The sequence below is a fragment of the Zonotrichia leucophrys genome, unplaced genomic scaffold (genome assembly GCF_028769735.1).
Source record: "Zonotrichia leucophrys gambelii isolate GWCS_2022_RI unplaced genomic scaffold, RI_Zleu_2.0 Scaffold_36_1286893, whole genome shotgun sequence".
Classification (NCBI taxonomy): domain Eukaryota; kingdom Metazoa; phylum Chordata; class Aves; order Passeriformes; family Passerellidae; genus Zonotrichia; species Zonotrichia leucophrys.
In genome coordinates, this window is record NW_026992241.1 from 973,218 (window position 1) to 995,506 (window position 22,289).

A 22,289-nucleotide genomic window follows, 5' to 3' on the forward strand; every position below is an offset into this window, starting at 1 on the left:
GGGATTCACCAATGACAACTACCCTTTATTTCTTAACTGAGGTGGTTGTGATGCAGGGGGTAGGCTGCTCTGCCTTAGGTGAACCCTTCAACCTGGAAGAACCTTCATTCACATTTTCATTTCCCTGGTCCTCAAGTTGCAGCGGGACCAAACATGCGACTAGCACGTCTTGACCCTACCTCCTCTTGGAATTTCTATCTGAACACTGCTGGAACCCAGGTGTTGGTAGCTATGTTTGTTCTTTTTTATATCTTTTCTGTCTCTCTTCTTCTTCTAATTCCTTCTTCTCAGAATTTTTGAGTAACTTAAAATCAAATGGGCTTGGAGTTTGCTAAGTTGAATGGGCAAAGGTAATGCTTTGGGAAGTGTTTCATATTGATTGAATGCTGCTCTAAACCTTTTGCCAAAGTTCTTTGATTTTCTACAGTTGCCAGTAGGTTGTACTTTTGGGGTTTTTTTTTGACCTCTTGAGAACATCTTGTTAGTATTTCTCCCATGCCTCTAACTCAGAGTACATGAACCACCGCAAGCCCTTTTAAAAGTCTCGTTGAGCAAGGTTTTTTGGGCCTTATATCCCCACAATTTATATACTGGGCGTATGTTCCATGGTATGGAATATCCCTTTGACCAGTTCAGGTCACCTGTCCTGGCTATGCTCCCTCCGAGCTTCTTGTGCATCTCCTCCCTGGCAGAGCATGAGACATTGAAGACATTGAAAAGTGCTTGACTCAGAGCAAGCACTGCTCAGTGACAACCAAAACACTAGTGTATTATCTGCATTATTCTCATAATGAATCCTAAACACAACACTGTAGCAGCTACTGAGAAGAAAACTAACTCTCCCAGCAGAAACCAGGACAAATGTTCAGTCATAACTTAATAGGCACTTGCAACCATGTCAATCAGTAAAATTAAGATTGTATTATGTAAAAAAGTTCACTGAAATGTTATTGACACAGTAGATTCAAAAATATTTTTTTCTTTTTGTTTCTTGCTGTTACTTTTAACAAGCACCCTTAGCATATGTTATGCTAAGGATACAGCCTATTTGTGTATTTGGATGTGTTGTTTCAGACAGTAGATAGCACACACGTAAACTTGGAAAAAGGTACAGGCATCCTACGGTCAAACTGCACGCACAGCAGGGCAATCAGAAGTTGTAGAATTTGTGGGGGGAAAAATTTCTGTTTATTCATTTTCAGATTATCCCAAACATATGAACAAACCAGATTTTTCTACCACACGGCTCTACTTCATGTTTGAGACGTTGCTATTACTCTACCAAGAAATTGAAGCTTCAGCATGCTTTTTTACTGCTTTTCCACCTCCCTAGGTGCATGGTCTCTACCACATTACTGGCGCTAGTTTTGAGAAAGCACAGCAGGAGTTTGCAACAGGAGTGATGTCCAACAAAACTGTACAAACTGCTGCAGCCAATGCTGCATCAACAGCAGCAACCAGTGCAGCTCAGAATGTGTTCAAGGGTAACTGAATGTAGAGAAATATAAAAAATCATGACAGTTGTCTTCCATTGTACTTTATTTTCCAGTCACTTATTATATTCCCTAAAAACATATATCAGGATACACACAGCATATTTGTTTCTTCTGCAGCAGTGCATAGGTAAAATGGGAAATGTTTGTTTATTTTATAATTTGTTTATTTTTAAAAGATAACCATTCTCTGTGCTTATTTGAGATGTTGCATTTTGGAATAATAAACTTTCCTTATTTAGGGAGGATAAGTGATTTCAACAACTGAATGAGAATGAATTGTTGTATACAATGATCAAATATATTAAGAATTTGGAGAGTTTTTTAGTGGTTCATCTTGGTGGGTTTTTTTAACTTCAGGAAAGAACTTTGGCTAAATTGTTTTTCTTTGTAAAAACTGTTTTCCCTATTTCTGCTATAAATGGGGTAGACTGAGAGATGTAAAAAGTTAGGTTTGGCTATGCTTTTGCAATTTCAGCAGCTGCTGGAGGACAAATACAATTAGAATAGATATAAATTATTTTCTTGGGTTGTTTTTAGGATAAGTCTTTTGATAGAAACCTGTAATTTTGCATGAATACTGTCATCTGTACTTGTTTAAATAGTGTTTTGGTCCAGAATTTGCCTGCAGAAAGTTATATCATTTGTTTCTATCTATTTTCATGGAGTGTTCTCTACCTGTGAGAAATTACTATGATGCAGAAACATTCTCTGTAATAGAATGTACAATGCACTATATAGTTTAAGGAAGTTAACTGATGGTTTCAATCACAGATCTAAATTATTATATATTTTCTATTTTTAATTTCAGTATTCATGTCTTGGGGCAGTCATTTTGTTGGAAAAGAAACAAATATTGACTTCTAGAACACTAGTTTCATGCCACACTTCCCTCTTACATGCAGTGGTATTTTTGTTGTGTTTGGGATGTGTAGATTTGTATTTAACAGTGGTAGTAAATCTCCCGCCTTATCAGTCACAATGTTTACTGCTTGTCCAAAAATCTAAATATACAGTATTTAATTTCCTAAAATCATGCTTTTTAAGCAATGGCATTTAACAGATACATGCTTTCATTTTAATTTAACTCAGCTATTTCTGTGATTTCATTTAAGATGGAAGGAAAAACAGCTTTTAAACTTTTGAATTAGAAAAGTGAGAAATTTTCATCTTTCACAAAGCTAATTTTAGCTCATTGAACTGGAGGCCTAAGAGGTTAAATTGGTGCTGTGGAACTGAACAGTCCATAATGGTGCATACTACCAAAATATTCTAGAATTGAATCAGATCTTTCTATTAAGTGCCGTTTCTCTCCTTTGATGGCTATTTGATATTCTTGGATTGCCTCATTAGTCTTATGCACAATACTTGGGCTTTTTTTAAAACTCTGTTTTAGAAAATTAAAAGAGGAAGGGACCCCATCCCATAACCTGTATAAGTACACACTGTAGATGAAATTAATTCAGCTCTTAAAGGTGTATTACCTTTAGTAAAAGGTAAAATTTCTGAGGCCCCTCCATGTTCTGAATGTGAACAGACTTTGATAGATTTTTTTTTTCACTGCAGTGTATTTATAATAGCATAATAGTATTACAAAAAAAAATCTGTTGCTTAATCCCCTGATCAGGACTGTACTGTTAGCATGAAGTCCCTACTAGTATCCTTTCTTTTACCAGTTTCATTAAATCCATCTTGAATTTGGACTAATGCAGTAGTTTCACCTATGCTGAAGTTTATATTACTGAATATACTTATTTCTAAATATTCTCTGCATCATTAAGGTAAAATTAATTTAAATATTCTGTGTAATAGGGGCTCTACAATTCTATGCTAACACTAAACCTAAATTGGGGTGGAATGTTATTAAACACTTTCCAGACAGAAGTCACAATTTTCTGTTGAGATCAGGCATCACACCTCTAGCAGCTGTATCTCAAAATCGTTCTTTTCATAATCTTTTTTATTTAACTTGAGGGTTGTATCTAGGAACTCTACTATGGTTACTTTTGAGTTGAATTTAAGAAGTTCTCTTGGATATCTTTTGGATATGAATCCCAGGGACATCATCCTTGCAATTTAATTTAAGTTCTAAGATTGCATAATAGCATACATTACCAAAATATATTATGAAAGAAACATTAGGAATAAAACCTGAATTTGACAGTTAGATTCCTCCCTCCCCCTCAAAGTTTAACTGTTCATTGAGAAAACATATTTAATGTTTGTTTTTTTTAATATATATATATATGGATTGTTGATTTGCAATGTCATGGGTTGAATGTACAGATTTTAACCTCCTAAGTGAAATTCAAGGTTCAATTACATGTGAATTATTCAAACCAGAAATCTCTGATGTTTTGCAGCCCTAAAGGGAGGGAGGTGGTGTTTGAGTTTACCTTTGACAACAGAAGGTTGATATTTGTTAGAATATTTTGTACCTAACTAAAACTAGATTTTACACTTATTAGTTAATCAGAGTATGGTGCCCACTTAAGTTGTCATTTTGTAGTATTGTAGCAAATTGAGTTCACAGCATGAAGTTTAAACACTGGAGTGTCTGTAGTCATTGATTTGTAATTTAGGAGTTGATTTTATTTATCTGGGGGATGTTTGTATATTTTGTAAATTACTAATAATGCTCTGCCATCCTGATGAATGTCACAGTTCTCTACAAATGCACTTCTGTCCTTCTGTTGCATGTCTGAGTAGTTCAGAAGCTTTGTATACTTATTGTATTAACCCAGTGTCATAGAATAAAAAAAGATTTCTTTTTCTGAATGTTTGATCTGTATAGTTTTGAACAATATAGGGATTTTTCTTTTGAAAGTCAGGATAACATGCAGGGCAGATTATCTACTTACAAGTGCTCTCAGGCACATGGTGTGATTCCGGGGTGTTTTGTGCAAGGCCGGAAGCTGGACTCGATGATCCTCATGGGTCCCTTCCAACTCAAGATATTCTCTGAATTGTAAAAACCAAGTGAATAGAACATGCAGTAAGAACAGAACAGGACCTGTAAATTTATTTTATATGTATACCCACAAAACAATAGTTATAATTTCTGGAACACTACTGATCATGTAAAACAGAGTTAAAAGGCTCAACAGTTTATAGTTAATACAGGGATAATTTATTCCCTATATATTGTATAGAGACATGATAACACTGCAGTTTCTGTGGGAGATGTTTGAAAAAGTTTTTCTGAAGTCTTGGTTTATCATGCCTCATTGTCTACGTGCAATCTGTGTCATTAGGGAAATGTGACTATGACATGAGAATAAAATTACTGCCTCTGGCTACAACAAACTCAGCATTCTATGTCAGAGAAGCTCAAACAGTAGTTTGAATTGCTAGAGTCAACCTGCATACATGCAAGCACATCTGCTTTCAGTGAAGGTACAGTGTTGTGTCCCTTGCTTTTCTCTACTAGTACAGTATTTAATTCCTAATTGCAGCTTTGGGTAACCACACTGACTAAACACAGCAGTCACAAAGAACTATCCAGGAACATTGATTCTAGCAGAGCTACAGGTCAAAAAGTCTCTGGAATTTGCCTGAAGTATCAGGATCAAATTTCAGGTTGACCACCTTTACACATTCATAGTGCAGGAAGTATTCTTCTTTCTGCAGCATTAAAATAGGCCACTGACCCAAACTAAAAGGACCATCTCTTTATGCTTCTGGTGTCCTGTAGTTTGTTCTTCTGTTCTCCCCCATGAAAAATCATTAATGAACACTAGTCAGGAAATGAGAAGATGAAAAAAGAATATACAAATATTTTACAAATGCTTTATGATATTTCCATAACAAACTATTTATTCCAATGGTTAGTGCACTTTAAATACCATTTTTGCATTCCTAGATGAATCCTTGGAATTTATGTGAATAAGGATGGTGACATAGGTAGGCAAATGAAATATAATCTAAGACACATGAATAAAGACATTGATACACCAAACTGTCAGATATGTGAACAGCAGACTCTTGAATGGGTCTAAATTTGGAGGAAAAGAACAGCAGTATAAATAAAGTATCAGCCCGAATCTTATTAAAACCCAGGCAAATAGTTTTTATCACTAGAATACACTGTTAGTATTATCAAGCTCACAGCAGTTTGCATGACACAGTCAAAAAACCTAAACCACTCTTTTTTCCTTAGAATCATTGTTATAGCTAGGTAATGTGATGGATTGGCTCTCACAAATAAAGAATGAAAATTGTATATATGTTAAAAGAAGTTTTATTGATATGTAGATATGTTATCATAGTCTTGTTGTTTAGACATCCTCTGTTCTCCCCATAGTCCCCTTTCCCCCTCGGTATCATTGCCACCAGACAGCCTTGGTTGTGAAAAACTTGTGAAGGGAGGGCGTGTACATGTGCCTCTTGCATGAGATGGTGTCCTGGTTTAGAGCAAATTTGGGAGAGAATCCCCAAAGGGGGTCCGGTAGGAAAGCAAATTCAATCGGCCTCTCCCCTCAATCAGTCTGTGAGAAAATACCTCCTTGGAGAAAAGTGGAAAAAAACTGTTTATTAAACAATATTAAACAATAAAACCCCTTGCTGCTCCAAAAGACAACAAACTGAGAAAACCCTGTCCCCGGGTTGCAGCTCAGCTCACTCAGTCTCTTATCAGTCACTCCAGTGCTGGAAATGTTGCAGGCCAGGCCAGGCCAGGCCCGGCCCGGTGGGCCACAGGTGCAGCTGCCAGTGCTCCCCTGGGTGTTCAGTCCAGAGCAGGTTTCAAGAGGTCCAAAGAAAAAAGGAAAAAACCACAGTCCAGGAACTTCTTTGCCTCAGCTAGCTAAACTAACTAAAACCAAAAAAGAGCTCTGTCCCGCTGTCTGTCCATCCACAGACAACACAGTCCAGGAGCAGGAATGTGTAGGAGTGAGAGCAGTGTCTGAAAAAAAGCAATGTGCTTCTTCTCTCCCCCTTCTTTCTCTGCAACAAGTCTTAAAGGTGAAGCAAAGTGAAAATTTTCCAGGATAGAAATCCATTTTAATTTAGGTGAAATGTACATTTTTGAGTTGAGTCTGGGGTTAGAAATTGTAGTTATTTAGCCAGACTGCAAGGCCTAAGCTCAGTGAAGTTACTTCAGCGAAGGACAGAGAGAAAGGGGAGGAGACAGAAGATGATAGAGAGAGACAGGGACTGCTGTAAGGGCAAGTCAGCCTGACCTCGGAATTCTTTCTGATAAGAAAGGAACTAGTGGTAAAAGTCACACGAAACCCATAAAAATGAATATGTATGAACTTATTGTGAAACTGTATGGATATGTATTTGAGAGGGGGATAAAAGGAGATCTGAAGTTCTCAGAGGTACGCATGCCTTTTAAGGAGAGCATTCTCCGCATGTGTCCGGCGCCGTAATAAACATACCGAGCTTTACAACTTTTATAAAGTTGTGAGGTTTCTTCTTTTCTCTGCAAAACAAAGGTGCAAAACTTATTATTCAGCATAAACAAAACGAGATGATTTGAAATAAAAGCATCATATAGTCAACCCAGGACAGATGGGAAAAGCTTGTTGCTGGGGGCGTGGCATGGCAACACCTCACCTCCAATCAAGTTGCACTAAAGTAGTCTCCACCAATGGACGGCAAGGAAGAGTTGACAGACTTTGGGAGGGGCCAGGGTTGGCTGACGCAACCCCAGGGATATAAAAGGCATTTTGTAGACGAGCACATGGCAGTTTGGTTCCATGCTCCCAGCACTGCAATTTGTTCTTATTCAGTCTTTTGTTTTACTTTTGTCAAGGTTTAATAAACCTTTGGAATTTTAAAAGTGATTGTCATTTCTCACAACTGGGGACTCATCCAGGATAAACACCTTATCTCTGTGGCCCTAGGAGATTTCAAAAGAAAAGTGCACCCAGCTGAAAGTTTGGCGGCTCAATTGACTTCTCCTGGGACCATTGGTGGTTGCAGGTCAACACCCCAGAAAGCAGGAGGACAGCAAAATGGTGGGATGCAAGTAAAAGGGGCAGAGAAACTGTGGGTAGGACACGAAGAAAAAGGGAGGTGGGAGACCCATGGCTGGCGGGACACGAAAGAAAGAGGGGTAGCAAAAGCTGCAGGCGGGGTTGCTGGGATGCTGACTGGAAGGTAGCCATCTTGGCTACCAAAAGCCCAAAACAACAGGCTGTGCTGGTCAGCTGAAAAACCGGCTCTTCTGCCAAGAGGCAAACTTCTTCCGAGGAAGAGAGTTAGGGTTCATCTGAGTTTGAGGATGAGCCTGAAGACCCCTGGCAGAAGATACAGAAGGCAGCAGTCAAGGAGGGGGATTTGGAGCTGGTATCAAAAATCCAAGTGGCACCAGTGCGGTATCGCAGGTGAGCTAACCTGCGATGGGAATCCATCTCCCACGGAGAAATGAAGGACCTTTGTAAGGCTGCAAAAGACCATAGGAGGAACTCATCCTATTTTAACAACCTACTAAATGCTGTGTTTGCGGCCCATGTTATGGTGCCCCATGACTTAAGACACTTTATGCACATCCTACTCTCCCCCACTGAATTCATCCTGTCGGGGGCAGTATGGAAGAAACAACTACAGCAACTATTAAAAGACTATGCTCAAGAAGATGGGTGGGCACATTTAACATTATACCATTTAGCCGGGGAGGGAGATTTCACAAAGCCAGGAGATCAGTCAATAGACCTCCCTCGAGCCGTGTTAGAAGACATAAAAGGTGCCGCAAAAACAGCATTCTTACAAACACTGGACAGGACAACCGCAGACATTGACTTTACTGACATTCGTCAGGGACTGGATGAGACTTTCATATAATTTGTTGACCATCTTACACAGGCAATAAACAAACAAATAGAGCGTCCAAAAGCTCGGCAAGAGCTACTTCTACACCTAGCTGAAGCCAATGTAAACACCAAGTGCAGAGATATTCTACGTTCTCTTCCCCTCAACCCCAAGCCAACCATCTCTCAGATGGTCAAGGCTTGCACCATCAGAGCGAAGGCAGACCAAGATGTCACCTTAGTCAAAGCTGCCTGTGAGGGAACCATAGAAGCACTCATGCTGCACAAATAATCCCCCACAGACCCAATAACAACAGGAAAAAGGGACCATGCTTTAACTGTGGGGAAATGGGACACTATGAAGGTAACTGTTATAATAAAGGTAATAATCAATCCTGATCCTAGGGGTGCCCTAAGTGTCAGTGTCCTCAATGTTGCGAATGTCAAAGTGCTTACCACCACCCACAAAATCACCAGCCCTCAGGAAACTCCTTGCAGAGCACAGGGCAGCCTCATGCGATGACACCAAATGCACGGCTGCTTCATTCCACTCTCCCAACCATCGTGGAGAATCAGGTGTGCTGAGCTTCTCCAGTCCATCACAACAGCTCCATCACCGCAGAGGAGCTCAACATGCGACAAAAACCCAGAGGCCACTGGTAAGTGCTCTTTCCATTCAAACTGAAGACACTTTTGTACACCACCTTCCAACAGGCAAATATAGGCCTGAAGATTGACCTAGGGATGTTTTAGTAATTTGTGACACCAGAGAGGGGATGGAAGGACTCATTGTCCTACCTGAAGTTTTAACAGTAACATGCCTACAAGAAATCCTGGTCCAAGTACTGTGCTTAAACCCCCCTCTTTTCATCCCTAAAGGGACAGTTATTGCCCAAGCTTATTTATTACCAAACTTTACCACAACACCTGATGACCCATTAGTAATGTGGGCCCAAATTCTAGGCTGCAACAGACCTGTGATAGAGTGTGTGCTGTCCCAGAAAGGAAAAAAGATCCACCTTTCAGGACTGTTCGACACTGGAGCGGATGTCACCATCATTTCCCGCTCTGAGTGGCCAAGAGATTGGCCCCTTGTCTCAGCAGCTGGGGTCATCTCAGGCATCGGGGGAGCCACAACCAGTTTCAGAAGCCAAAATTACATATGCTTTGAGGGATGTGAAGGCAGAATTGCCATGGCAAGACCTTTTATAACTCAGGCACAAGTGACACTCTGGGGCAGGGAGCTTTTGTCTCAATGGGGACGAGACTAGAAATCCTAACACCACAGGATTTCTAGTCAGAGCCACTGAGCAGCGTGCCACCCTCCAGCTGACTTGGAAGACTGATAACCCCATATGGGTGGATCAGTCATCCCTTCCAGAGAAGAAATTAAAGGCGCTGCAGTCCCCCGTGCAAGACCAGCTATCCAAGGGTCATATAGTACTATCCACTAGCCCTTGGAACACACCTGTCTTTGTCATTCAAAAACAAGGCAAAGAGAGGTGGCAGGTCTTGCAAGACCTCAGAAAGATCAATGAGGTCATTGAAGACATGGGTCCCCTCCAGCCTGGCTTACCCTTAGCTTCAATGTTGCCTCGAGACTGGCAGATGGTGATTGTCGACCTTAAAGACTGCTTTTTTAATATTCCACTACATCCGGAAGATGCTCCCTGTTTCTTTCTCAGTGCCATCCCTAAACCAACAGGCACCTCTATAGAGATGCCATTGGACAGTTATACCTCAGGTCATGAAGAACTCATCCACCATCTGCCAATGATTCACGGCCCAAATTCTCTCACCAATCTGACAGAGACACCAAAATGCCATCATTTTTCACTACATGGATGACATTCTTATTTGTGCGGAAACCCAAATTGGTTTAGACGGTGCAGTTTGAGATGTTATTGATGCTGTACAAAGCCAAGGATTCGAAATCGCAGAGGAGAAGATCCATCAGACTGCTCCTTGGAAGTACCTTGGCCTCAAAATCGTGGAAAGGACCATCACAACCCAGCCTCTGCAGTTTAAGGATAACCCCAGGATCCTGCGGGAATTACAACTCTTTGGAAGCATCAACTGGATTTGTTCACTGCTGGGGATTACCACCGAGGACTTCGTGACATTGTTCCACCTTCTGGAGGACAACAAGGAACTCGACACTCTGTGATCATTAACACCGGAGGCCAGGTTGGCAATATAAAAGGTAGCTCAAGCAATACAAGAAAAATAGGCACACAGGTACCACCCTAGCATACCTTCTTCTTTAACCATCCTGGGTACAAGTCCAAGGTATCATGCATTGCTTTTCCAGTGGGATCAAAAATCTTCAGATCCCTTGATAATCATTCAATGGGTTTTTAGAACCCACCAGCCCAACAAGACAATCACTACACCACAGGAAGTATTGGTTCACCTAATCATGAAGGCTAGAGTGTGTCTGTATTCCCTCACAGGAATAAACCTTGCCAATATATATTTGCCCCTTACTACCGAACAACTTTAATTGGCTGTTACAAACATCTGAGGCACTGCAGTACGCCTTAGACAGTTACCCCGGACAAATTTCTATTTACCAAAGCATAAATTATTCAATTTGGCCCCCAAACCCTTAAAAATCCAATTCCATTGAAAGCTCTGAACGTCTTTACAGACGGATCTGGGAGTTCCCATAAATCAGTTGTTACTTGGAAAAACCCAACTACCCAGCAATGGGAGTCAGGCATTGACATCGTCCATGGGTCCCCGCAGATTGCCGAATTGGCTGAAGTAGTCAGAGCTTTTTCTAAATTCAAGGAACCAATTAATTTAATTGCAGATTCAGCCTATGTCTATGGCATAGTGCAGTGAGTTGAAAATTCAATACTAAAAGATATCCCTAACCTCCAGTTATTTGATTTACTCTCTCGTTTGATTTGTATTCTATCCCACAGAGAACATCCCTACTAAATTATGCACACAAGGTCCCATACCACCCTTCTTGATTTTATCACAGAGGGAAATAGGAGAGCAGATGCTCTAGCCATGGTAGTCCAAAACACCCTTCCCAGTATTTTCAAACAGGCTAAGATTAGCCATCAGTTTTTCCATCAAAATGTCCCTGCTTTGGTTGGGATGTTTAAAATCACTACGGACCAAGCAAGATCTATTATAGTAACATGCCCTGATTGTCAATCTTATGCCCTTCCCTCTGTTGGAGCAGGAGTCAATCCAAGAGAATTGCAGAGTCTCCAGCTCTGGCAGACAGAAGTGACACATTGCGCCCCCTTTGGGTGGTTGGAATATATCCACGTGTCCATTGACACTTTCTCTGGTGCCGTCTTTGCTTCTGCACACACTGGGGAAAAGACAAAAGATGTCATCAAACATTATTTACTAGCATTTTCCACCTTGGGCATTCCACAGAAGATAAAAACAGATAACGACCCTGCTTACACCTCACTCCAGTTCCATCAGTTTTTAAATCAGTGGGGTGTACGACATTACACAGGCATACCACACAACCCTACAGGGCAGTCCATTGTTGAAAGGGCCCACCGTTCCATCAAGAGGGTCCTTGACCAACAGAGAGGGGGACTCCAGACCTTTTCTCCTATTGAAAGGCTGGCAAAGGCTCTTTATGTTTTCCCTTTTTTGAACAATTCATTTAGGGAGCCTACTCCCCCGATCATCAGGCATTTCACCAATTCGACCAACCCACAACTAAAAGAAAAACCACCTGTGTTCATCAAAGGCCCAGAGACCAAACAAATTAGGGGCCCCTTTTCATTAATAACCTGGGGGAGAGGGTATGCTTGTGTTTCCACAGTGGCCGGCCCAAAGTGGATCCCAGCAAAGAACATAAAGCCATTCTTAGAAGCAGCAAAACCAACATTGGAACGACCAGAAAAAGATCAGAACAGACCAACAGAAAGAATGGCAGAAGCTTGGAAAAATGGAAAAAGAAGCCTGAAGGAGACCACCCAGACAATCTTGACAATACCAGTCAGGACCCGATTTTGGACTTATGAGTATCGTGCCAGCATCACCACCCTCATAAAATATATTTAATGTTTTGAGACTGTTAAACAAGTTTTATTCCTTCATTTATTATTTATTCATTTTCATAATTTATTATTTATTTACTTTCAGGCCACCTAAGCCCCACAACGGCCAAAGCCAACCATGGTCAAAGGACTGTCAATTGTCATCACATTTGGATGCTCCTTGCTATGCCACATGCCTTGTGATGGGTGATCCCTCAACCTGCCCACAACATTTGGGTCACTCTAGCCAGAACCTTGAAGCAAGACAACATGTGCCTGTCTGTGGGAAGCCCCAATGACCCACTCTCTACATATTTAGTGGGGATGCCCATCAATGAGTGGCTGATAACTGTGGATGCCATGAATGGAAAGCAAGGTAGCTCCCCCTGAACATCTCTAAGGAATACAACTCGGCAGACAACTGGGACCACTGGACTTTAAGGCTGGAATATGCATTTGAAGAGCCCCAAGAATTAGATCTATTGGGGACTTCAGAAATGAATTATTGCATGAGATTCTATTTTAAGCCTAAGGTGGGAGAGTGGGGAATTTTAAGTCCAGGAAAAGAAAAAGCTATCCCTAGGAAGGATGTTACCCCCCACTGTGCCATCTATAAAAATCCAGAAAATTGGTTCAAATACACCTTGCTCATTGTATCAGTGTCTGGCACACATCCCAAGAAGTTGTTGAAGGGTATATCCCTTATATGTGGGGATCGAGCATGGAATGGGATCCCAACATTCCTAAAAGGGGGTCCCTGTAGCATTGAACGGCTTGCTATTCTCAGTCCCAATATTACCATAATTCATTACTGGAAAGATAAATCAGGCCACCAAAAGAAATCACTCAATAAATTCAGCTAAAATTGTGATGACCAAATTAAGAATTTGAGTTATGGAAAGAGAGTCGCAGCCTCCATTTTTCTACTCTGGGTGGCTACAGAAAAGGCTCTCAGAGAATTAACCCATTTAGAGTGCTGGATTAGCAAGCAGTCCAATGCTATATCCATCACTTTAACCAATTTGCTTGAGGACAAAGAAACAATTTGACGTGCTACCTTGCAAAACAGAGCAGCCATTGATTACCTGCTGCTTGCACACAGACATGGCTGTCAGGAGTTTGAAGGCATGTGTTGCTTCAACCCGTGAGATCACAGCGAGTCGATACACCAAAGCATCTAATTCTTAAAAGACCAAGTAAACAAAATTCAGAAGGCAACAATGACTGGCTCTCCAAGTTATTCAAAGACTGGCGGCTCAAGGGATGGCTTTCATCTTTAGTTAAAACTATTTTATGGACCTTGTTTGTCATTGTTGTTGTGTTGATTGTGATGTTGCATTTTGTTAAGTGCTTGCAGAGGTCTATAGCGGAGGCCTTTTTAGTAAACAAAACAAGGGGAGTTGTGGAGGCTCCAAGGCCTAACACTCAGGCTATAGCACTTCAACTCTGGAGGGGCAGAAACAAGCTAGGAGAAACATCCCTCTAAGGTTAGGGTGAGAAAAGTCTCCCTCCCATGGGCCTCTGCAGGCACATGTTTATGTTTCAAGTTTCATTGGTTCTCCCAGATGTTCCACCCCTGTTCAGCCCCCGATTACCATATATGTATATCCCCTAGAATGTTCTCCCCTTTCTCAATCCCTATTGGCCCCAGTTTGCTGCAGTGTTCCACCCCTGTTATCCCATTGGTTCCCCTAGCTTGCTGCCTCTCCCCTGCACCACTTTTCCCTGTTCCCATTGGTCCTTGACCCTCAGATCCACTCCTTTTGTCCCATATTTAACCCTGTGCCCTCCACCCTGCTGGGTCTTTGTTCCTGGACCCTCTTTGAAGCAATGAACAGCCTTCAGATCTCCAAACAAAGACCTGTCCTTTACCTTTCATTGTTAGCTCCTTTTTGCAAACGTGCTCCAGGCCCTGAAAGTGCAGGTCACTTTCAGGGACTTGTTGAAGCGCACTGCTTCAAAAAGATTCACAATAAAGTTACCTTATTAAAGCTATGGGATATAAAGGCTAGCAAACAGGCAAAGCTAGCACAATTCTGTCTGATTTTACACTGGAGTTTTGTGCTCTAATTATATCTAATTCTCGAATAGCTGCTGCAGATAAGGCTCAGGGTTTGCCTTCAAGTGAGCAAAGGAATGCCTAATTTATGACCCAGCTAATTGCTCCCAGTAACTGCTATGAATCATGCATTGTGCTGACACCAGGCTTGAAAGTTAATCGCTGTTCCCTTAATATCCACCCAAAAGATGCCTGAGCCATGCAGGACTCATGGTAATCTAAAAACCAAATCATATATTGTGTCATAGTTAAGACTGTAATAAGTAACAATATATTTGTTCATTAATAGCTAGATGATGATTTAAATTATAAAACAATAGCTAAATAGCTTTTGTTTAAGTAGGGTATCTATAGGGCTGTATGGGAAACTTTTAAGAAGTTGCTTGGGTTACAAACCCCCCCCTCTGGTAACCAGATACAGCTACATCTGGTAATAATTACTAACCTTGTAGAATTGCTTGCTCTGCAAAAATTCTACCCCATAGATATAGGAGACTTTCTGAAACACATATGGTAACAATTATTAACCTTGCAAGAATGCTGAGCTTGGAAAAAATTAGACTTATAGATATGCCTTATAAGGAAAGCGGCCAAAGAGGAAGACTTGGGGCCTTCATCCCACGACCACCAGAAGGCAGAAAAAAGACCCCTAGCAACAGGAGGAGCACGCGCAGAAAACAGACCACGTCATCCAAGAATCCAGAGAAAAAGGACAATAAAAAGCGAACTTGAAAGGGGGGAGGTGCGCGCCTAAGAGAGCAAGTCTCCTGGCCGCCCAGTGCTGAATCTTGCTTATTCTTGCTTGCATAATAATAAAGATTATTGTACAGTTCTCAAATTTGGTTGATTCGTTTATCACAGGTGGCTGTCAGCTTTTCTCCGGCTCCATGAGGACTGACAGTGGGCGTGGGGACCCCCCGCGGAACCTATCTCTTTCCTAGAGATTATGTTCTGCTGAAATATCATCATCCCTATGACTCTGTGAGGCCAACGTATCCTCCTCCGGCAAAACTGGCACTGTCGAGTACAATAGCCACGTCCTGGACACACCCGGGGGACAGTCTCTCCTTGTTTGTGCCACTTTCGGCCTCTCTAGCACGACTGGCAGTGCCAGAACTGTAGCCACCACGCCCAGCGGATCGGCTTTTCCCCTGCCTCTCAAAGAATGGCTGGCGTGCTGCTGCGACAACTGGCCCCACTACAGCTGCCGATGATGCCCGTCTCTGCTCCCAGGGAAGCAGTGGACATGTCTGTGTTTCGGCCAGCCTTGCCCCGCACAGCGGGACAGCCTTGCGCTGCCCCGCAAACTACTTGGCCTAGCCTGCCAGCCCCGCCTTCCTCCCCCCCTGCAAGCTGGGGACTGACTCTTTCATGGCCGGCAGGAGCTGCTACTCCCGACTCAGATCCCCCCCCCCGCCGCACTGTGGGTGAGGGCGGAACCACCTCCGTCATCAACAGTCGCCACAGCCGTACCGGTCACTCTGTCAAGTCCCTTGTCATCAGCTATGGAGCCTGCACAGCTGTACTGGCCACACCCATCATCGGCGCCTTCCAGTGAGCATTTGATCCAGCCAACATCACACCCCCCCTCAACTTCACCCCCCTTCTCCATGGGGCCTGCGCAGACGACAGCAACAGTGACTGCCGCACCAGCAGCATCTCTCCAATCGCCATGTGTCCCCAGGACTGGGCAGTGGACTCATGGGAATGGTGGCTTTGAATAAATGGAACTGCCACAAGTCTTCTGGTCTGCAGATATTTCTGCTCAGCAACCCCAGATGGCTTGTACCTTGACCCTACCGGGTGCCTGCCTGCCAGAGACCTGGCTTCAAGGTTTGATTGACACAGGGGCGGATGTGACAGTCATGTCCTTCTCTGCATGGCCTGCTACATGGCCTTTGGCTTCCATAGGGTCGGCGATCCAAGGATTGGGGGGGTGCAGCGCAGACCTTTGTAAGCCAACGGTCTGTGCTGGTCAAAAACATGGATGGGCAGACAGCTGCAGTTCGGCCCTATGTCACTACAGCTCTGATCAGTCTTTGGGGGCCAGATGTGTTGGCAGCCTGGGGGGTACGAATTGGGACATATTTTTAATTGGGCCCACTGCACTAAAGGGTGAAAAATATCGTATGCTGCCTTTATGGTGGCTGGTGGACAAACCCATTTGGGTACACCAGTTGCCCCTGACAAAAGAAAAATTGGTCACCCTTTGTGAATTGATTCAGGAACTGTCGCTGTCGAGGCGGTCACGACACAAAGCAGAGACCACAAGCAGTCTCAGATGGCAACTCTTTATTATTGAACATGGCTGACCTTTTATACACTTTTCAATTGTTTATGCTTCTTCTACCCTAACTATTGGCCACAATAAGTCAACATAACACTATTGGAGAAAAGTTACAGTGACTTCAACTAACTTTCTAAAAATGCTTCATCCAGCTGCAAAGTTCTCTTATCTTTCTTCTCTCGGTCTCCTTGGTTGCAGCCTTGGAGAGAGCTCCTTATCAGCTTCTTCTTGCTTCTCAGCTTCTTCTTACTCCTTTAGCTAACAGGCCCGCTGTTAGCCCCTTCCACAAGGAACAACTTCAACAGGGACACATTGATCCTTTTACTAGTCCTTGGAATACTCTTGTCTTTGTGATAAAGAAAAAATCTGAGAAATGGAGGCTCTTACAGGACCTCCAAAAATTAATGCAGTGATGGAAAGCATGGGGGCACTGCAGCATTGTCTGCCCTCACCCACCATGCTCCTCGTGGGATGGGAAATCTTGATTATTGATTTGAAGGATTGTTTTTTCACAATTCCTTTGCATCCTGATGACCAACCAAAGTTTGTCTTCACAGTGCCTTCAATCAGCAATGCCAAACTTGTGCAGAGGTATCAATGGAAAGTTTTGCCACTGGGCTGTCACAATAGCCCAACTATCTGTCAGTAGTATGTGGCTCAGGCCTTGTTCGGAGTCCACAAGCAGTTTCCTGATGCATGTTGTTATCATTACATGGACGACATCCTGGTGGCAGCACCCACCCAGGATGAGTTGCTAAGCATACAGCCGCAGCTGTTTGCTGATCTGTATTTTTATGGGCTGCAGGGGGCTCTGGAGAAGATTCAACAGCACCCTCCTTGGAAATATCTGGGAGTCAAAATTCTTGACTGAACCATTCAGCATCAGGAGGTGCAATTCTTGGATGCTATTAAGACCTTGAACAATGCCCAGAAATTGATGGGTGTCATCAATTGGTTGAGTCCTTACTTGGGACTCACCAAGAAACAACTGTCCCCGCTGTATGATACTCTAAAGGGGGACCCTGACCTGAGATCACCTCGAAAATTGACTCCTGAGGTGCGACAAGCACTGGAGGAGGTCCAAAAGGCTGTTTCTGCTTGTCAGGTTCATCGAGTAGACCTTTCCATTGATATCACTGCCTTCATTACCAATCCAGATTTTTATCCTATGGGTATCATTGGCCAATGGAGTGACAAATGGTTTGATCCTTTGCACATTTTGGAATGAGTCTTCTTGCCCCATCAACCAAAAAAGCACCCACGTTGTTTGAATTAATTGTTCATTTGATAATCAAATGCCATCAACAGTGTTTGCAACTAATGGCAACTGATCCCTCAAAAATTATTCTTCTAATAGAGCGGGAAGTCTTTGAATGGAGCTTTGCTAACAGTGCTCCTTTGCAAAGTGCACTGCAAAACTTTTCAGGGCAGATTGCCTATCATATGCCCAGTCACAAGTTATTGCAGTTGGCAAAAACAACCAATCTGTCGTTGCGGCCAAAAAGCAGCTGAGTGTCAGTGCAAGGACCCACTGTCTTCAGTGATGGTTCCGGAAAAACAGGGAAAGCCATTGTTACTTGGAAGGATGAATCTGGATGGCAAATGTTGGAGGGCCATGAGTCAGGCTTGGCCCAACTGGTTGAGTTAAAGGCTGTTGCCATGGCATTCCATAAATTTTCTCAGGTGCCTCTTAACTTGGTCACTGATTCTGCCTATGTTGCAGACATAACCAAACGTTTGGATTGTTCGCTTCTGAAGGAAGTCAATAACACAATTTTGTTTCAGTTATTGAGAACCTTGTGGAGTGCAATTCAGGCCCGAGTTCATTTGTATTATATCTTGAACATTCAGAGTCACACCAATTTGCCAGGTTTCATAGCAGAAGGTAATGCCAGGGCAGACAGGTTAGCTAACCCTGCATGGGCAGCGCCTTAGCCTGACAAGATTGCACAAGCCAAAGCGTCACAAGATTTTTTCCATCAAAGTGTACATACCCTGCAGAAACAATTTCACTTAACGCCAACTGAGGCTTGTGACACTGTCAGTTCTTGCACTGTCATGGACTTGCTGCACCTTTACCAGCGGGGGTCAACCCTAGAGGCCTAAAGGCCTTGCAGCTTTGGCAAACAGATGTCACTCACATAGCTAAATTTGGCCGACTTAAGTATGTGCCAGTGTCTATTGACACCTTCTCCTCTGCCATGTGTGCCTCTGCTCACACTGGAGAAAAGGGTTGTGATGTGATTGCCCATTGGAGGATGGCTTTTGCAATCTTGGGAATACCTTCTTGTGTGAAAACTGACAATGGCCCCACCTATGTCTCGCAGAAGACACGGCAGTTTTTACACTTATGGGGAGTGTCACACAAACTTGGTATCCTTCACTCTCCAACAGGCCAGGCCATTGTTGAATGTGCTCATGGTACCTTAAAGTTTCTTCTGGACATATAAAAAAGGGGAATGCCTGGAGAAACCCCATACAGTCAATTGTAAAAAGCTCTACATTCAATCAATCATCCTACAGTGCCACAGAATTCAGTGAATCCTGTCAGTCTAAATCATTTTCTCTTGTTGCACCCTTCAGGTGAGATGCACCTGTCTTGAGTGAAAGTCTGGATACGGAACCTAGCCACTAATAAGTGGGAGGGCCTGTACAACCTTATCACTTGGGGCCATGGGTATGCATGTGTTTCCACAGGTACTGGAGTATGATGGGTAGCTGTGAGGTGTGTCTGCCCTGATTTGCAACACCAAAAACAGGTTGTGGCCGAGAGGCAACCTCTGAACAATGATCAAGATGCTGTCCATCAATCAGATGACCCCTCCATGAGTAGGGAATGAACATTCTACCCTTTCCTTGTTTCTAGAAAAGGACTATTGACAAGACTGCCAGTTCTTTGAACAAACCAGCGATAAGTTGTTACTATATTAGAATTAGTATTGATATTGTATTAGAATAGGTAACTGATTTTAAGATTAATAGTGTATTTCTTGTAAGAGGGAATCACAAGATTTGATCTTTCGGATCATTTCAAAATGGCATCTGATTGAGGTTCTAATTGATAACTAGCAACTGCTAGAGGAACCAATGGAGCTTTGTTTGTTCTCCTTTCTGCAAGGGGTCCCACGGAGGATTACAAACACTGCCTCCTCCTTTAAAGCAAAAGGGGGACCTGTGGATGTGACAGCCTGGTCAGAGAGCAAGAAAACTAGATAAGTTTTCCCAGAATCAGCTTGTGAGACTTTAGGGAGCTGAAGATAAACAATGAGAGCTTATTATTATAAACAACTTACAGGTGGTGTTTTCCTACTCTCTGTTTTCTTGTTTTTCTCAAAGATTGTTTATAAGAACGGTGTCTTGTTAATTAGCCAATCAGGTAAAATGTATTAACTAAATGACCAATCAAATCTACCTGGCCTGGAACAGCTTACAAAAGGAGCATTTCCAAGTATACGGCACATTATTGTGGGAACTCAGCACATCACTCCTGATGTGCAGAGTCACCGAGACAACTCTTGGGGGGCTCGGAAGTCCTGGAATGTTGCCAGAAGTGTTTGGTGGCTAGACTTTGATCCTGCACAGGACACAACACCTGTATGAGGATGGGAGGATCACACGGGGATAAGTGGTGAAGGGATAGATTAATTATAGTGTGAAAACACAGGTTTTGGAATCTCGGTACAGGGGGGTTCTAGGAGACAAGATGGAGGAATTAGGGCGTGTCCTGTCCTTCTTCTTCTTCTTGTCATCCATCTTCGATGGTGATGGTGGCACTTTGAGATTGGTTCTTACTGAATGTGCACTTGTCAATAAGGGTGAAAGGTATTGGGGAGAAAAGGTAAATATCTTACATGTAGTTTTTGGTATGAAAATAAGTGACCGCCCTGAGGGCAGTCAGTGTGCTCATGGCTGGCTTGCTGTGCGGACCTCTGTCAGGCTGGGAGAAAATATTGTAGATAAGAATTAATAAACAACACTGAAGACCGAAAAACCTGAAGACTCCTTTTGTCCTTTGGAGCACGGGCTGCCCCAAGGCCATCCCGAGCCTTTCTAGGCCATTCGAACAGCCAAGGAACGGGACAACTGGCGTCTGCTGCGTGGGCTACTCCCACCAAAGGGGGGGTATCAGCCCTGAAGAGCCGAGAGGGCAGCTCCTGACTTGGACGAATTCCCAGGAGAGCACTGATAACTCCTTGGGAGAGAAGCCAAAAAACCAAAAAAACGGCCGAGACAGTCTGAAGAAAACAGCAGTCACTGAGAATTACACCTCTCAGCTTCTGTCGAAGAAGGATCGTAGCACAACAGCCCGGATCGGAACCAGAAAGGCGCCTCTGGATCCATCTCCTGTGACCTGCTGGACGGAGATCGGGAGCCTTCGGACTGCTCTGACGACAGAGATTCAGTGAGAAGGTGAAAAATTAAGAACATGGAGGGCACACTCTCCCAAGAACAGCTGGGAATTTTGTCCGCCTTACAAGGCATGGCAGAAACATACACAGCCGGGATTACAAAGAAAGAGCTCAAAGAACTTCTGTTTTGAGTGAGACTTAATTACCCGTTTTCAGAGATGCGTCTGTTGTTTGAAGTGGGGTTTTGGCAAGAAATTAATAGGCACCTCGATCTTTTAGCCACGAAAAAAGACGAGACAGCCTTAAAATTGCTGTCTCCGGCAAGAATTATGTTAGAAGGTATCTCAGTGCAGTCAAAACAACTGGAAAGGCAACAAGCTGTTGCAGGTCCCTCAGAGGCAGTGGGAGAAGAGCAAGGCTCGAGACAGAGATTGCCTCTGGCCCCAGCTAGCCAGGGGGAAAAAGCTCTCGAGGAACGGGAGCAGGGAGCAATGTCATTGCTTCCAATCCCACCACCCACAAATCCCAAGAGATCCCTAAAACGCCCTGAAACCCCAGAGAGTACGGGGACTTCAGGCTCCGACTCGGGCTCAGAAGATATCATCTTACTCCCAGAAGAGTTGAGGTTTTCTTCTCATGAGCCAGAGGGAGTAGGGACGGGAAAAGCGGTGGAGTCGGAAGGGGGGGTCCGAGGGGGAGAGAAGGGGGGGGGTGGAAGTGTTAGCGTTCAAAAACACATAATCACGGGGGATTATATGCGGTGCTTTTTATTAAGAGCTCTGGGAATCGGGGTATATTCAACCCAAATCTGACTCCGACCATACATCCGAAATGATCATGTTTTATACTCTATCGTTACATAACTTTCATGTTAATTATTAAACTTATATTGTTCTTTTGTATACATAAATTTAGCCCCTCTCTGAATTTCTAACATAGTTTCTCACTATTCTTCTTATGGTTATATAATAATTACATTTAATTACTAAACAATCATCACATCTAACAATTATATAATTTATCATACTGCTTACGCAGGTGCAGTTGATCTGGGAAAGCACAAAGTCTAACATTTTAGATTCTATCTTTAACTTTTTCCAGGGTTCCACTATCATTCTCCCCCCTTTGAAAGCATTTTCACTTCACTATAGGTGTAAATGTTTTAACTTGATACAGTCCTTTATTCCTCAGATCATACTTGGTTCTTCAAATCCTGGGTTGATGTAAACGTTGTCGTGGATGCTGTTACGAACTGGAGAACCAGAAGATGGTGGGCGTGGATCTCGTGTTAGTGCCTTTATTATCCTCTGGTTCCAGGATGTTT

General features: G+C 43.0%; 1 protein-coding gene across 8 annotated transcripts in view; it reads left to right on the forward strand.

Annotated features, from left to right (window-relative positions):
- LOC135460382 (secretory carrier-associated membrane protein 1-like) overlaps positions 1–13,434 on the forward strand; it is a 114,127-nt gene extending 100,693 nt beyond the window's left edge. For 7 of the 8 annotated variants that reach the window (XM_064737184.1, XM_064737188.1, XM_064737186.1 and 4 more), the window contains one exon: positions 1,334–4,271. In XM_064737184.1, the coding sequence (XP_064593254.1) occupies positions 1,334–1,492 (159 nt within the window). In that variant the 3' untranslated portion in view covers positions 1,493–4,271. Of the gene's footprint in view, positions 1–1,333; positions 4,272–12,376 lie in introns of those variants that run through there. The other variant, XM_064737191.1, reaches the window with a different exon arrangement.
- Positions 13,435–22,289: the final 8,855 nt, after the last annotated feature.